The sequence below is a fragment of the Podarcis liolepis genome (assembly GCF_965112155.1).
Source record: "Podarcis liolepis genome assembly, chromosome: 4".
In the NCBI taxonomy this organism is placed as follows: Eukaryota; Metazoa; Chordata; class Lepidosauria; order Squamata; family Lacertidae; genus Podarcis; species Podarcis liolepis.
The window spans coordinates 72,481,191-72,496,925 of NC_139558.1; the positions used below are offsets into that span (position 1 = coordinate 72,481,191).

The window sequence follows — 15,735 nt, forward strand, 5'->3', positions numbered from 1 at the left end:
AGAAAAAATTTTGTACACACAAATAAGACAGTGACATTAGCCAAGGGTTTTTGTAAAAAAAGAAGGTTGCGTTCATACTTGCCTTGGTAAATTTAAGCATATATACCATTTCCTTTGTTTATAATACATGAAATTGACATGGAATTTAGTTTTACTTGACAAGTTTTTATACTTAAAAACACTAGCCTCAGCAGCTAGAGTCCATGGCTAAAGATTATACAGCATCAGCACAAGCAAAGCTCAAAGAAGAATAAGTTACAGCTTTTGGTTCCCACCATTTCTTCCCCAACTTGGAAATAAATCATGACAAATACTCCAGACTTTTCCTTCCTCCTTCAAAGAGTTCTTGTGAAACTTCAAGAGGTTAGCATATCATAGGCCAGAGGTAAAGGATTTGTGTACTTTTTCATTGCTTTGATGGTGGGAAGGGTATTGAAAACAAGCACACATTAAGATTATTATTTAGAATTGGGCTAAAGCTGACCATGGCATTAGTCACCCAAAGGCTATAAATGAATTAATAAATTGAAGGGCTGTGTGTGTGTGTGTGGTGAGTTTAGGTACATAAATGGTTAAAAGTGCCATCTTTCCTTTTCCCTGATTAATGGTTAGTTAAGGGCTAATTGTGCCATTGGCTTCAATAATAAGGAGCCAAGATAAATCATCTTTTTTTAAAGTCTTGAACTTTCACAAGTAATTCAACAACTGCAGCTCTAAGAAATAACTTGTTTACATCTCTTATGTTTATAACAAAGCCTTTAAAGAAAATATACGTTACAGATTTTTAACTGCAAACAAAAATTCACATACAAATACAAAACTGCTTAGATCTTACACACAGATGTCTACATGGTCAAAGCTCTTCTAAATTGTAAAAAGAAAACTTGGATGCATATTTCCCCCACCAGATAATCTTGTTGTGCTGAAGTGAGAGTGACTAACATACAGTAGGTGATCTATAATATGATCATGATATTCACACTACATATGAAAACTAGTAATTTAGACCCATATACTGCTTCTGAAATGCTATATCTATTTCAGCTACGCCGGTCAATTGTGACTGCTGGTATTACCTAACCCCAGACTACTTACACAACTTAAATCCTGCTGAAAAGTCCTCAAGTGTTTCAAGTGTCCAGGTAGATTATGGAAATAAGAACTGACAGGAAACTCTATTGCTAAAAGAAATTAAGTCTCAACAGTGCTCCAGCAATACTAAATGTAAAACGGCTGGGGATAAAAGTGTATTTTCTACAGATTGCTTTAATGACAAAACTAAAGTGGATTAAAATGCTGTCTGAAAATCCAAGAACTCTGCTCATGCTCTTATGTACAAGCAATCATTTTCCCACATGTCCCTTACTTAAAAATACAAGATGAAGGTCTTCTAGCATTTAAAGTAAAGCTTTAAACCAAAATATGGATACATGCTTCTACCGGTTGGTCTGTGTGTGGCTTTCTTTTCCTCTTAAGGGATTATGGGAAATATTGAAAACAAAACTAAAGCAGGATAAAAGTACAATCATCATTTTGGTAATGCCTTTTTCTGCTGATATTCTTTATCGGTCTCAAATTGACAAAGGAACATTAACAAGCACTGGTCAAGACTCATGATTAAGAAAACAATCAAAATACTGATTTACCTTTTTCCTAATATTTATACACATGTAAGACTGATGTCTAAGAGTGGAATAGGCCACAGAGAAATTACACAAAGCTTCTAAACAGGACTTTAGAGCTAAACTAACACAGCCAGAAGTCTGAGTTTATGGATGTTTAAAATACTAAATGACTTTTTGCAGTAGTCTTTTCAGGTTCTATGCTGACCAGAAAGCCAGAGTCTATCAAACTCAATGTATAGCAAGTTACTCCCCTTCTATAAAAGTAGCCTTAAGGAGACAAGCAATCTATTACAAAGTAGGAGCTGGAATTCTTGAGCGCAGCAGCATTTAATTTAAATGGATTAAAGAGACAGTAACCTTTCCTCTGTCTTCATATAAGAATAGTTGTAAAAGAAAATTCTTAAAAAGGTACCACTTCCAATGTCTTTATTTTCCATAACCTTGTGAAATTAATTGCACGAAGCTACAAAATTAGCAAATGCTTTGAAATCTGTATACAAAACATAAATTACCTCTACTTTTAAACTCAGTTTTTTTGTGCACCACTTAGAAACTTTTAAAAGTGGCACCCAAAATAGCCATACACCACTCTAAAAAAGGAAACTGTTCCTTTAATATCATACCCTCCCATTTCTCCCAACTCTCAGATCTCAATACACAGCTAGTCATCATGTTCACGGACATTTCCAAGGTGAGATTTCATGTTCCGTTCCCATAACTTCTGGTTGTCAGAAAACCCATGCTTTCCTTTGTTGAAAGAATTTGGTCCTGCTGAAGTTGGAGTATCCCTGTGAGAACAGGAAAAAAAAGCATGTAGCCAACTTTATCAGTTTCATATTAATAGTTTAGAAGTCCAGGTGCACATGCTAACCTGCTAACATGCAGTAGGTACCTTCTTAAGTTTGCTGTTCAGAAAAATTTAACACCGTCATCTCTTTCATTGTGAGGCAATGAAAGATGCCTCTCTAGAACTACTCTCACACAATGGAAAAAATATAATGTAGAAATGTCTTCTATGCAGCTACAAAGCAGCAGTTAGTGACAATGCCCACAATATTGAACCTGGGAATACTATGCAGTGTGCATACGCACACACACTTTGAATATGTTGAATATTAAAACCCCAATATATTAATATTGCTTGTCTGCCTAGAGCTAGATGGACCATGACCTTAGAGTCAGTTTATAATAAAAGATGTATCTGCATAATGAACAGTCACAGACTGTTCAGTGTGCTAAGATACTTTTTCCAGATTAGCTTCCATAAACTCTCAGGTTTTGGGTCATTATGATTCAGGGATATTACATAACTTTCAAAAATATTGTACTGAAAGACATAACCTGAGCGGGGTGAAAAGTGGGTATGAGACAGAAGAGACAAGACAGGATGGGATGAGAAGATCTCGTATAGTTTTGGCCATAACAAGAAAAACTGTGAAAGGTTTTGAAATGATGTTGTTGCAGAAAGCAAAACTACAAAAGCTACTATGTAGAACATCTTTCTGTCACCCCACATTTTCCTAAAATAACAAGCAAGTGCAACTCTACCTTCCAATGTTCTTCATGCGCATTTTAGCTTCTGGTGGCATCTCTTCAGGTTCACTCTATTTTCAAAGAAAAGATGAACATAAGAAAATAGTTACAAATTCTAATCAGTAGGGGTACAATTGTGGCATATGAAATAACGAGCACATTACAAGCCTCTTCTAAATTCATGTTTACACTTAATAACTTTATATTTATATTCAGAACAAAGCAGGCAGTTGCAGCTCTATATCTAGAGGGATCAGATCTGAGCCAGGGAGAAGTATGCACATTTTTCTGACACATGCCCCCTTCCATGAACCTTTTTTTATTCTGAAATTAAAATTCAAGGTTCTATCACCAATACTGCCAAAGACAAAAACCAAAACAGATCCAAGTTCCCCACCCAAAGAGCACATAGCATTTACATTTCTCTCATCTGCCTACTGCCAGTTCTATTAAGAAGCAAAGATAACAGACTCAAATTCAAGTCAAAGGGACGATTGGTTTCACACACCAGGGGGCAGTAGTAATGTGTTTTAGAAACACAGGAATAAAAAAACCACTCCAAGTCTGAAAAAAGCGAAGGCTGGAAAAATACTTTAGATTTGTACCGTATATCAGCCTTGTGCAGAAATGGGGAAAATGTCAAACTGTCAAATTTTAAAGACAGGCAACAAAGAGTGATACCCAACTATGGTGCCTGCTGGCACAGCTGGCTTCTGCTCTCACAAATGGGCTTGCCCCTTCTCTTCTCTGCAAGGCCCCTGCTGTGTACCATAATGTGTCCCCTCCAGAGCAAACAGGAGGTGGGGCAGGGCTTCAAGAAGAAGGGGAAATCACTGACACAATACTGGACCTCATGCCAAAGTGTTTAAATTATTTGAAATTCAAATTTCAAAGGGCATTTACAGATTTCAGATTTTAGCAGAATCCCATGTGTTTGTTGTATTGGACTAGTAGTATATGATACTTTCTCTTTCCTGTACCCATACTTGTCCTGGTCAGAGAACACCATTTTCTCTATTCTAAGAAAATATATTTACTTACATCTTCATCTTCGTTGAAGATTGCTGCTACAGAAAGCGTTTTTGGAGCTAGGGTTGGAGTAGGCTCTTTAGGTTTCTGAAAGAGAACAAAGACAGCACTTGTTTTTTGTCCTGTGTTGTGAGGGTTTTTTTTTTTGTTGTTATACGTATTTGTGGTTCTTGTGGTATTTCCCAAATCTACCTGGAAATCCCCATTAGCCACTGAAAGGTGGAATAGTTTAGAAAACAGCAATAAGCCCCTTAAGTTCTTTAGATGCTTGTCAATGGATAGTTGTACCTTTAAGGTTCATGCATTATATTTATTGATATAAGAATATATTAGTGTAGCTATCTTTTACCAGAGTAGCTAAACAATACCACCAGTATTTTGCTATGTACTCAGTACTGCATAACACCTAAGTCAGAACAAAAATCACCAACTTCAAAATATTTTTTTCAAGCAAACACCACACCCACCAATAGCTTCCAGAATTTCATTCCCTTGCAGCAGTGTATTATTATAAATGTTTATGGATCAATTAATATTGAAATAAATAGCTTTATTATTTTTTATGCCTAACTAGCATCCTACCCCAAAAAACACCTTTATACAACTTTATAATTCACAAGAAATTGTGAATAGGTGTATGTCAATCTGAACTTTTTCTACAATTTATTACTGTTGATCATGGCATGCGTAAGAAGGTTAGCATAACCTCATCTCAAATGTGTCCTGGAAAGCATTAGGAGACATACAGCGCTCCTAATTCCTCGTGTAAAGATCATCATATGTAAATCTAATGAAAATATTATTAAGCAAATAAGCAAAATAGGAAATAGACAGGAAACTAGGATAAATTCATTAGCACATTAGAAAGATTGGAATTATAGGAAATGCTTATCTCAAAGCCCACCTTCCTCCTCCATTAGAATTCACTGCCTAAAATTAATACAAAACCCCTAGATTTCCAATTGTTAGTTAGCTTTTGAAGCCCCAACCAAGAACTTACTCAGCGTTCTTAAAGAGCCAACACATGCTCCAATTGTGTATACCTGGACAGGCATAATCTACCCTGCTTCCATTTCTTGACTTGCTAGTAGTGTGGGTTCTGTGGCGAAATTGCCACACTCAGTTTCTGTAGATTTTTGAGACTAGTTAGGGATTCTTTCACTCTTTAGATTAAAGTGTGTCGGTATTGTAGGATTTGCTGCCTGTATATCTATTCTGTCACCTTCATTTCATATAATAAACCAAGCTTTCTTTAATCCTTTTGTGTAAGAACTTCCTTTGGGCAGAAGATTAAGTGTAGACACATAGTCATAACAGATGTACACCATAACTCTAGCAAAAGATCCTAAAACACTTGGCAGTGTGTGTATGAATACACGTGCATGCTGGACATGCATGTGGGTTCAGATACATAGTTTGTAACAGTTACAATATTTTAAATGTTTATTGATCAATGAATAATGAAATAAAAAGCTTTAATTTGTTTTTTTACTTCTTGACTAGCATGCTACCACAAAAAAGACACTGCAACTTTATAATTCACAATAAAACATTCCAATAACTTACATTTGCTCCAAGCTTGATGGATATTGCAGGTGGTTTCTTTGCAACCTGTGTGCCAATGGCAAACCCAAACTTGGACATTTTGGCAGGAGCAGGCTTTGTGTCGGGGTCGTCAGTTTCTTCATCAGTTGCCGGCTTCTCCACACTGTGACTCGAACTTTCCCCTCCATTACTGGAAGAAACAGTCTTAGTTTTCACAGGTTTTTCTGCCTCTTCTTCAGGTCCTGGTGAAGTCGAAACAACTTACCAAGATGAGCTATTTTTACTGAGTGGACTGATGGGAGCAGCAACCTCATAAAGCACTGTTATGCAGAGGAGACTTTTGCACTTACAGTGTCAGCACCTCCACAACTGTTTATACAGAGCACACTGTAAGAACATAGACATATAGTGAAGGGAGCTCCAATCACGTGACTAATGCAGAACAAAATTCTTCAGTTACACAAAAATAAATCAAAATAAGTCTTTAAAGCCACAGGGCACCACTATTACTACTGCCAAGGGCAATTCAGATCAAGGTACAGCAAGTTATTAAAGCACACGTCTTTATTGAATAATTTTAGAGGTCTTGCTTTGAACAGCCCCCATTTATACTCATTACTGTATCCATCTTAGATTATAGTTGTAACATTGATATTTAAAGCACAAATGCTTACATCACAATAAAGTTCTTAAGGTGGAATCTAATTGATGTATTTGCACTCATGGAACAGCTTTTGATCTAGCAGATCACAGGTGCCTCTGCTAAGGAACAACAGTGTCCATTGTTTCTCCCTACAACAGTGCCCAGAAAAACTGGACACAGAGAATTGGGAGTCCTGCTGAATAGCAAGGAAGGTGGTACAGGAAGAAATCAGCAAGAAATGCCTCCCCTCTAATTTGCAGAGGCATCTGCTGGAACAAAAGCCCTTCTGCAAGTGCAAAGGCCCTAATTGAATTCCATCCTTTGACTTTAAGAAGTTCAGTGAAAAAAGCTTGACATCTTTTAAGAATATAGCACTTGTATTTATATAGCACTTTGTGGGTTCAAAGAAGGAAATCAGGATTAAAAATATGTGACCACCATAAAAAGTCTAAAATGACACATGGCTTACGTTTTGATGCTGAGGGCAGGGAAAAAGAAGAGGAAATGGCTGCAGTCCTTGACAAATTCACAACCAGTGTGCAACTGTACTCAAATTACAGGGATCGTTACTCAAATTAGAGTTGTTTTAACCAGCAAAAAAAAAGGAAGTCTGTCCATCTCTTATTATTCTATTCAATTCATTCATTATACTTAGTTAATCCCAAAATGTTACCTGGCCTAGTCTAGAGTGGGAATTGTATAATACTGCAGGTGGGTAGCACCAATATTGCATCTCTTCATGTGCACTGGCTAACTTTATACAGATTAACAGGGCACCTTCCTACATTCTTAGAAAAGGATTAGACAAATTCATGGAAGGTTATGAATGCTACTAGCCACAATGGCTATGTTCTTCCACAACACTTGGAAGCAACATGCCTCTGAATATCAGTTACTGGGAATTGCAGGTGGTCAGAGCACTGTTGCATTCAGGTCCTGCTTACAGTCTTCTCATAAGCATCTGGATAGTCATTGAGAGACTAGGATACTGGACTAGATGGGCCTTTGGACTGATCCAGCAGGGCTCTTTTATATTCTTAAGACATTAAAAGTTATAACGATACATAGAGAAGATGGTTTTTAACACCTGCTTAACACTGTTTTGTCTCCCCAGGCATTTTTCAGAACATTGATATCAACTGTATGCAAACATGCCTCTGTTCATTGCGTAATTTTACTGGATTCATTGTTATTTTATGGTACACTCATCTGACATTTTAAAAAAAATATGAAAGTCAATAAACATCCTTAAAAATACTGAAAACTGTAATGCCAAATTGAGAATATGGGCATATGGTTGAAAACATTTAGTTGGAAACGTAACTTTTAGTCCTAAAATTGACACGGCGAAGTTTCAGAAGAAAGCAACTACTGTAGCATTATCGCTGTAAAGGAATAGTGTGTGTTTGTAGTCAAACCCTGCCCATGTCTGAGAGTCCAGTGTGGCGTCTATAGAGGACTGCAGCCTTGGGCCAATGTTGCGCTAAATTTTGAAGGGACTGGGATTATTTACACGGGCGCCCATCTGCTTTACGAAACAGCTGCACTTCAGCAGCGCAATGTTTCAGGCCAAGCGGCTCTTTGAAGTCCTTGCCCTGCCACAGGGCGTGATATACTTGTATATTAGGCACTACGACGTCTTCCACGAGCCGCCCAGCCACAGGGACGGGGAAGAAGCGGAATTGTGAAGGATACAGAAAGCCGAGGCACCGGGAAATGCAGCATTCAGGCAGCCCGGGGGGGGGGGGATTTTGGTGAGTCTGCAGAACGACCTTCACCCACGGAAGCCACGGGGCGTCAGAAGCCGCGCGAAAGACGAGGCTGCGACTTGGCTCCCTTCAGAGGCAGCGAACTCGCCTCCGGTAAGCAGCCAAATCTCTCAAGGGCTCTTGAGGGAAGAAGGTGGTACCTGGAGCCGCCGCTCCCCCCTCCGAAACCAGCCCTCGACCCTCTCCCGCCCAAACCCAGCCACAAGCGCGCCCCCCCCCCCACATTCCCGACCACAGCCTCGCATAGCAACGCAGCGTGTTTACCTCCGTCAAGAAGCGGCCGCTTCAGCTTCACGTCGCCTCCTTTGCCGTCCGCCATTTTGCCCCACCTCCTCCTCCCCGCGGCTGCGTCCACGGACTATGCGCAGCGGCGCCGCTCAAGCCCGCCCACGCCTCGCGCCGTCAGCGGGAGCAGAGAAGCGGCGGCTAGAGAGGCTCCTGCGTTCTCTCGGCTCGCTCCGCTTCCGGGCGGAAGTGGTCGCAACTTCCGGCTTGGAGCGGCCGCTTCTTTTCTAGCAGTCGACGCAAGGGGATTGGTGTTCCTCGAACGCCTGTTGATTGGTCGTGACGTCGTCCCTCGCGCTTCGCTCCCCCCCCCCCGCACCCAGCCACGCTCCATCGTTCAGGTCTGAGGAGCGCTGTCATTTTCGGAGAATCGTCGTTGGAAGGGAGCACGAGGGTCATCTAGTCCAACTCCCTGCAATGCAGGAATCTTTTTTTGCCCGCTGCGGGGCTCAAGCCCTGAGGTTAAAGGCCACAGTGGTACCTCTGGTTAAGAACTTAATTCGTTCTGGAGGTCCGTTCTTAACCTGAAACTGTTCTTAACCTGAGGTACCACTTTAGCTAATGGGGCCTCCTGCTGCCGCCGCACAATTTCTGTTCTCATCCTGAAGCAAAGTTCTTAACCCAAGGTACTATTTCTGGGTTGGCAGTCTGTAACCTGAAGTGTCTGTAACCTGAGGTACCACTGTATTAATGGTGGCTAGTCAGGTGGATGTATACTACCTCTGTATGCCTCTGAACACCAGATACTAGGGAACATGAATGGGGAGAGCTGCATTCATATTCTGTTTTTGGGCTTTCCATAGACATGTACTTGACTATTGATGGGTCATGAATCTGATCCTGCAGGATCTTCTTATGTTCTTAGAATTGTTTTTTCTACTGTATCTTTTGCTGTAATTATCAGTTGTTCAATGCTTGGGTGGCCCTTGGGCCAAAAAGCACCACATAAGCCACAATGATGATGATGGATCCTATTTGTTATTAACATTAAATATCTAGCTTTTTCCTTGTAAAAAAAAAAGGCCACATAACTAACATAAATCAAATAAATTTCCATTTATTTTTCAATGCTACCACAGCTAAGCTCGTATTTACATACATCTACGTAATACCTGAATACAATGGTCATATTTGCAATTTACCAGAAAATGTAGGTTCCTTCTTGTCCAACAACTTTATAAAGCAGGTAAAATTCATTGTGCTGCCCTAGCATTCAGAAATTGTTCCTAGTACAGCAACAGCAGCATGCTGCTGAACTCTCAGTTGCTTCAGGTCTGAGCTAACCAGTGGGGGCTGAAGAAATCTATTCTGCTTTACCAAGTATCGGCACTGACACCCTGGACATAATCATCTGTGGACCTTTAGAAGCCAAGGGTGCTTGTTAATGATATAAACCTTCATGACCTCATCTTATAGTTAAGTATTGTGAGGGAAGTTCATTTGGCATCCACAGCTTGAAAGCCAATTCCCTTACTAGAATAGGGTAGTGAAGGAGTGAAGGTTACAACATGCACTGTCAAATTTCGATATTATTGGGCTTCTGGAACTTATGACTGAATATTGAATAACAGGCAATAAATATGTCACATTCATTTTTGTAGAAAAGCATGTCCTTGTGTCACTTTGGCTGACACACCCATGCAACTCAAGAGCTAGAGAAAAGTTTAAGCAGTTAAAATCTTAAGGTTAAATCTTGATTTAATTCAAACTTACAATCAGTCAAACACTGGGTGGCTAACATGCTATTAGGACACATCTTCCCACCAGTTTTTCTGTGTTTGCCGCCTGGAGAAATTTTGTGCAAACTGCTTGTGTGCCTTTCTTTGACCAGCCATTTTTTCATGCAACTTTGTGTTCTTCCATGTGTCAATTTGCTGCTTTGACCAGGAAGAAGTATCCACAAAGCCTTCGTGTTTTCTTTGTGGAACAAACTGCAGAGCTTCCTTCCAATTCCCAGTATCTTTCAGTGTTAATAAGATGCGCATCATTTGATCCAGAGTGAGATTTTTGGCACCCTCCGCCCATTGCAAGCACCTATCCAAAGGAAGGCGTGCTGTTGCCAAGTCCAGCCGTTTTGCATTAGCAAGGGAGAGTCCAGTCTTCATTGATTTATCAACTATTGATCCAATTATATAGATCTTATCATGCTCAAATGTTTTCATCACATTGGGAGAATCAGCAGTTAAGTAGACAAGTTGATCTTTTGGAAAGACTTCAACATAAGACTTTTCTGTCACAGTCACAAACAACTTGTCCCATGCTTCTCCGTAACGTTTGACAAATTCTTTGTGATACGGACCACCTGCTTTGAGATTACAATAATGCAAGTGAAATGGGTCCAAAGCTCTACGATTGGCCCCTTCACATTCCATCAGCTGTTTCACTGTATTCTCCATTTCTCTGCGTGACATATAATTTTCATAGTTCATATCATACACCAGAGGCTGACCAAAGATCATAGACTGGGCTGCTCTCCAGTTGTACATGGCATCCTGTGACCTAGTCCAAAACTTAGGGAGAAATGTATTTGGTAGCTCATCACCAGCATTTTCCTGAGTGTTTAGCATTCGTTCCTTTTTTGCTTCGTTTCGTCTTTCTTTCTTTTCTCTGTCAGCTTTCTTCCTGTTTTCTTTTATAGCCAAGAATTTTAAGTACTTCCTTATGGAACTCTTGGTGGGACATTCATTTAAAGTCTTGAAATCTTCTTCGCTAATATTTTCTGGAACAAGTCTGCCCGATAGTCTCCACATCTCAATAAGTTCCCTAGTAACCGCTAAAGGAGAATCTTCTTCACTCTGTGATGTTCTTTCAGTGGCTTCTTCTTGCTGCGCAGACCGCATTACATGTTTCCATCCATCCAAATCTAGTTTCTCAGTAGCACTCGGGGAGGAGTCCTTGTTTAACCAAGCCGACAAAACCAAAGTTCTACAAGTTATGATTCTGCTGGGCATTATTAAAAATAATCTCCTTTTTGTCCCATCTGATGCTGCTAATTGGAAGACAGATCTTCTAATAATATTAAATAGATGCATATTTTAGAAGTTTGTAATTGGAAATGTGATGTTCGGCTGTTATCTGCAATTATACAGAGAAAACAGAAGATAATTCAGTATTAGCAAGCTGAAGCTGCTCCTAATCTTAACTATCTTAAAATACCATTAATATGTATACTGCTCACTTTGTATGTCAGTAAAAACATGCATTCTAGTCTCGTAATAGAGCAAGGGAGAATTGATGAAGCTGTCTAAAGGTGCCGTTCTGTACCTCTTTACCTAGAAGTAAACTCAATGGGACTTTCTTCAGGGTAAAGATTTAAATGAGGAGTGGGGGAACCATGGCCAAAAGGCAGCCTTCTGAGTGTTTCTTCTGACCGACAGGACCCTTGCTATGCAATGCCACACCCCCTCACTAGCCCTCCTTCATGCCCTGCTTGAGTGTACCTGGAATGTGTCGCTGAACTGTAATAATGTCATTTACTTCCTAGAAGAGGAGGAGGGGTATTGTAGAATGGCTGGTTTTCGGGTGGCTACAATCCACTGCTCCACCCTCTTTTGCCCCTGACTCTGCCCTCCACTTGCATACAGCCTCTGGAAGTCTCCTCATAAGGGAATGCAACCCTAAAACTAAAACAAGCTCCCGAGGCCTGATGAATAGGATTGTATTGTGAAAATTAAGAGACTTTAGGCAACTGAAAATGCCAGTTGGAGAAATGAATGTGATAGATACTGAGAAATAAAAGGCTGGACATAAAAGGAAGAGCTGGGGTGGGACAAAGCTGTGGGATGCTTCAAAGGGAGGGATAAGTTTGTGTCATATGCAGAACTTATTGGAAAACTCAGTGTATGGATTTAAGAAGGAGCATCAGAGTTCCTCAGTTCAATAACCCTGCCCTCTATCATAGCTCCATGCATTGATATTTTAACAACAAATAACACTGAAGAACCAATAGAATTATCAGCCTTTTCTCCTTTCACCCTCATAGGTCCTTCGCTTACATCAGCAACAAAGTCATTATCCAATTTCAAAGCATAATGCAAAAGTCTTCCTAACTGGGGGAAATAGGTTATGCACTTTACATCAGACATTTATTAAAAACTCAATATTTTGAAATAAAATGTTTAGAAATTCATATGAGAAAATACATTCAAAATGCATTTTTAAAAACCCAAGTATGTGGAATGTAATGTGGAAACAGCATGTACAAGACTTGTAAATGAACTCATGTGAAAATCTCACAGAAATTTTATGTGACCAGAAAACCTTTTGATATGCCCATCTTTAATTACAGTACATGGGCGCCACTAATTTCAGTAAAGCTTTCAAATGAGCTCCATCTGCTTTACCACCTTGATTCAAAATAACTTTATATATAACTAATTTTATTGCTGGTGGCCAAATTCAATAAACACAATTTGCATTCCTAAAAAGAGGACTAGGAGCAATTGGGCCTCGGGCCAGAAATATCTATGAAATAAGAAGATTGATTTTATAGAAATATTAAGTTACCTTTCCTTTTGTCAAGTATGCAGTTACTTGCTACTATGCTTTGAAGCCCACAGGTTCTGGAAGAAAACATAGGTTTGAGAATATTAAAACTGGTTTCCACATAGTTAAAGTGCTTTAAGAAATAAGAAGTTTGACAACTTTCCTCCACCAATGATCAGCTACATCATCATATGGAATTGTTCTCTAAGCCAGTGTTTCCCAACCTTTTTTGGGCAAAGGCACACTTGTTTCATGAAAAAAATCTTGAGGCACACCACCATTACAGTCCCGTGACGTCAGCGCGCAGCGTCACGCCGGGAGGGACATGAATTGCTAGCAAATTACATAATCACCTCCTTGAGGGCTGGCTCATCTCTGAAGGCAGAACCCCATTAATTAACAGCACAGACTCACACCATAGCCAAGACAAGGGGGGAAAACCTCAGTCATGCACAGTCATGCACATGTGGGGGCTAAATGAGGATGAAGACCGGGCAGAGAGCAGGGTTCAAATCACCCCACCTGGCCAGGACAATCCCTGGGTGCTCCCTTGGGCCACTCGCCTGACCCACCTCGCAGGGCTGTTGTTGCGAGGATAACACGGGGAGAACCACACGCGCCCCCGGGAGCTCCTTGGAGGAGAAAGCGGGCGATGAATGCAATGCACGAAATATATGAGAGGCGACCAGGTTTTGCAGGTGAGGGGCCCCCACCAGCCTCCGCTTCCAACACCCGGCGCAACGACGCCGAAGTTTCCCCCCGGGCTCGGGGAGCAGCGCTGCTCCCCCCGGCTCCCCTTCGCCCTCCCAGCTCTCTCTGCCGCCCACTGGGGACCCCCCTCACCTGCCAAGTCCGGAGCGCTGGTGGAAGTTGCATGCATGCATGCAGGGCGCCGCGTTGCCATTGCATTGCACTGCACTCCATGCAACGCCTGCACGCATGCATTGCCTTGCACGCCCACCAAGGGGTCTCCCCGCGGTCCGATGCGTCCCCTCCGGCGCGGATGCAGCATTGCAAAAATAAAAAACCCCCGACGCAGCCCTACCTGGGGGGCAGCCTCCACCGCTCCGCCTCCGCGGGGATCCCCGGGCTCCATCCTGCCGCCCGATCTCCGCAGGGGCGCAGGCAGGCTGCGCGGGGTCTGCGCGGAAGAGCCCCTGCCCGCCCGGCCGCCGCCGCTGCGCTCATTCCATGGCCGGGAGAAGAGCGCTTCAAACAAAACCCCCGGCCCGCCAGGCCACGCTGGGAAACGTAGTTTGCGCACCCCGCGCAGGCGCGGAGCCCAAGGGCGAGGGGACTACGGATCCCGGCAGCCCCCGCGCCGGGGACAGAGGGGGAGAGGCCGGGTGCAGGGATGGAGGGACGGGTGGGCGAGCGAGTGAGTGGCAGCCGCCAAGCCTTGGCCGAGAGCCAGGAAGGGCCTCGGAGGAGGAGGAGGAGGAGGAGGGAGGCGCAGAGCAGGAGGGAGGGAGGGAACCCCAGGGGTCATCTAGTGACGGTGCCCCAATCGAAAATTTGACTTTTAAAAAAAAAAATTCGATTTTTTTAATTTTTCCCGCGGCACACCAGGCAACATATCGCGGCACACTAGTGTGCCGCGGAACAGTGGTTGGGAAACACTGCTCTAAGCTGCACAAAAGCTACATGTCATATAGAACTTTTTTGAAGACTTCAGATAACTCTTTTAAGGGTTTTTTTCCCCCAGGTCAGTCTTCTCACCCCTGTGTTGTCCTTTATCAGGACACCTCCCTTTCGCCATCTACACCACTGGGGAAGAGAAACCGAAGAGCCATAGTTCAGTTGTGGAGCACTGTGCAGACTGTCCCAGATTCAATCTCCAGGTAGGCTTTCCTGTTTGAAACCCTAAGAGAGCTGCAGAAAATTCTAAAACAGATGGACCGCTGATCTAGCTTGGTATAAAGCAGCTTCCTATGATCTTTTAACTCCAGACAAGGAAATCAGTTGCCTTTTTTATAAAAGGAGAAGCAGGAAAAAGAGGGAGCTATCTGTTTCTCCATGGCAGCGGTTCTCAACCTGTGGGTCCCCAAATGTTGTTTGACTACAACTCCCATCATCCCTGAGCTGTGGCCTTGCTAGCTAGGGGTGGTGGGAGTTGTAGATCAACAACATCTGAGGACTCACAGATTGAGAAAGGCTGCTCTATGGAATCAACATTCACTGCCTTGTGCACTTTTAACACCCATCTTCCAGCTCCACACACATTCGTTCAAGTGTCTTCCTCACAGCAGCCACAGTAAAAGATAGCTAAGTGCACTTAAGCCCATTAGTTTCAACCAGATGGAGGCTACAAACCTATAGGATACAGCAGGCATGGCCAAACTTGGCCCTCCAGCTGTTTTGGGACTACAACTCCCATCATCCCTAGCTAACAGGACCAGTGGTCAGGGGTGATGGGAATTGTAGTCCCAAAACAGCTGGAGGGCCAAGTTTGGCCATGCCTGGCATACTGGTTTACCTAGGAATAACTCTTAGCTGGACTCGAGGGGACTTACTTCTGAGTAGGTACACCCAGAAATCCAACATGCGCCAACGCAATTTTATATATTTGAAGGTCCGTAATGCCGTTCACATTCTGCTATCCCAGCACTACACCCGCTCAGAAAATATTTTCGGCGTCATCCTAAACAATCACCTCAAACTGAAGCTCCGCGCGCTCCACTCCTCTGCACATGCCCGGTCCGGCTCCAATCACTTTCCCGCCGGAAGTGGGTATGCGGATGCTCCCTTCTCCCCCCTTCGAATAGTTCCGCTAACGTCACTAGGCCATTCATCCATTTCGGAAGGAGCTGAGCAATCGTTG

The 15,735-nt window shown here is 42.3% G+C and overlaps 2 protein-coding genes across 3 annotated transcripts; both read right to left on the bottom strand.

Moving 5' to 3' along the window:
* Positions 1 to 144: 144 nt before the first annotated feature.
* Positions 145 to 8,605, bottom strand: PCNP (PEST proteolytic signal containing nuclear protein). Its single transcript, XM_083500742.1, has 6 exons — positions 8,409 to 8,605; positions 5,754 to 5,974; positions 4,200 to 4,274; positions 3,174 to 3,229; positions 1,356 to 2,413; positions 145 to 1,317 (listed from the first exon to the last, which is right to left on the bottom strand). Exons 1-5 carry the CDS (start codon positions 8,461 to 8,463, stop codon positions 2,287 to 2,289), a joined length of 534 nt encoding a protein of 177 aa, XP_083356868.1. The 5' UTR covers positions 8,464 to 8,605; the 3' UTR covers positions 145 to 1,317; positions 1,356 to 2,286.
* An 865-nt stretch (positions 8,606 to 9,470) lies between these two features.
* TRMT10C (tRNA methyltransferase 10C, mitochondrial RNase P subunit) lies at positions 9,471 to 15,665 on the bottom strand. 2 transcript variants are annotated; one of them, XM_083500730.1, is made up of 3 exons: positions 15,568 to 15,665; positions 12,936 to 12,991; positions 9,471 to 11,504 (listed from the first exon to the last, which is right to left on the bottom strand). In XM_083500730.1, exon 3 carries the CDS (start codon positions 11,459 to 11,461, stop codon positions 10,175 to 10,177), a length of 1,287 nt encoding a protein of 428 aa, XP_083356856.1. In that variant the 5' UTR covers positions 11,462 to 11,504; positions 12,936 to 12,991; positions 15,568 to 15,665; the 3' UTR covers positions 9,471 to 10,174. The 2 variants fall into 2 exon arrangements, with proteins under 2 accessions (XP_083356856.1, XP_083356857.1); XM_083500731.1 differs by having other exon boundaries at positions 15,428 to 15,594.
* Between the last annotated feature and the right edge of the window lie 70 nt (positions 15,666 to 15,735).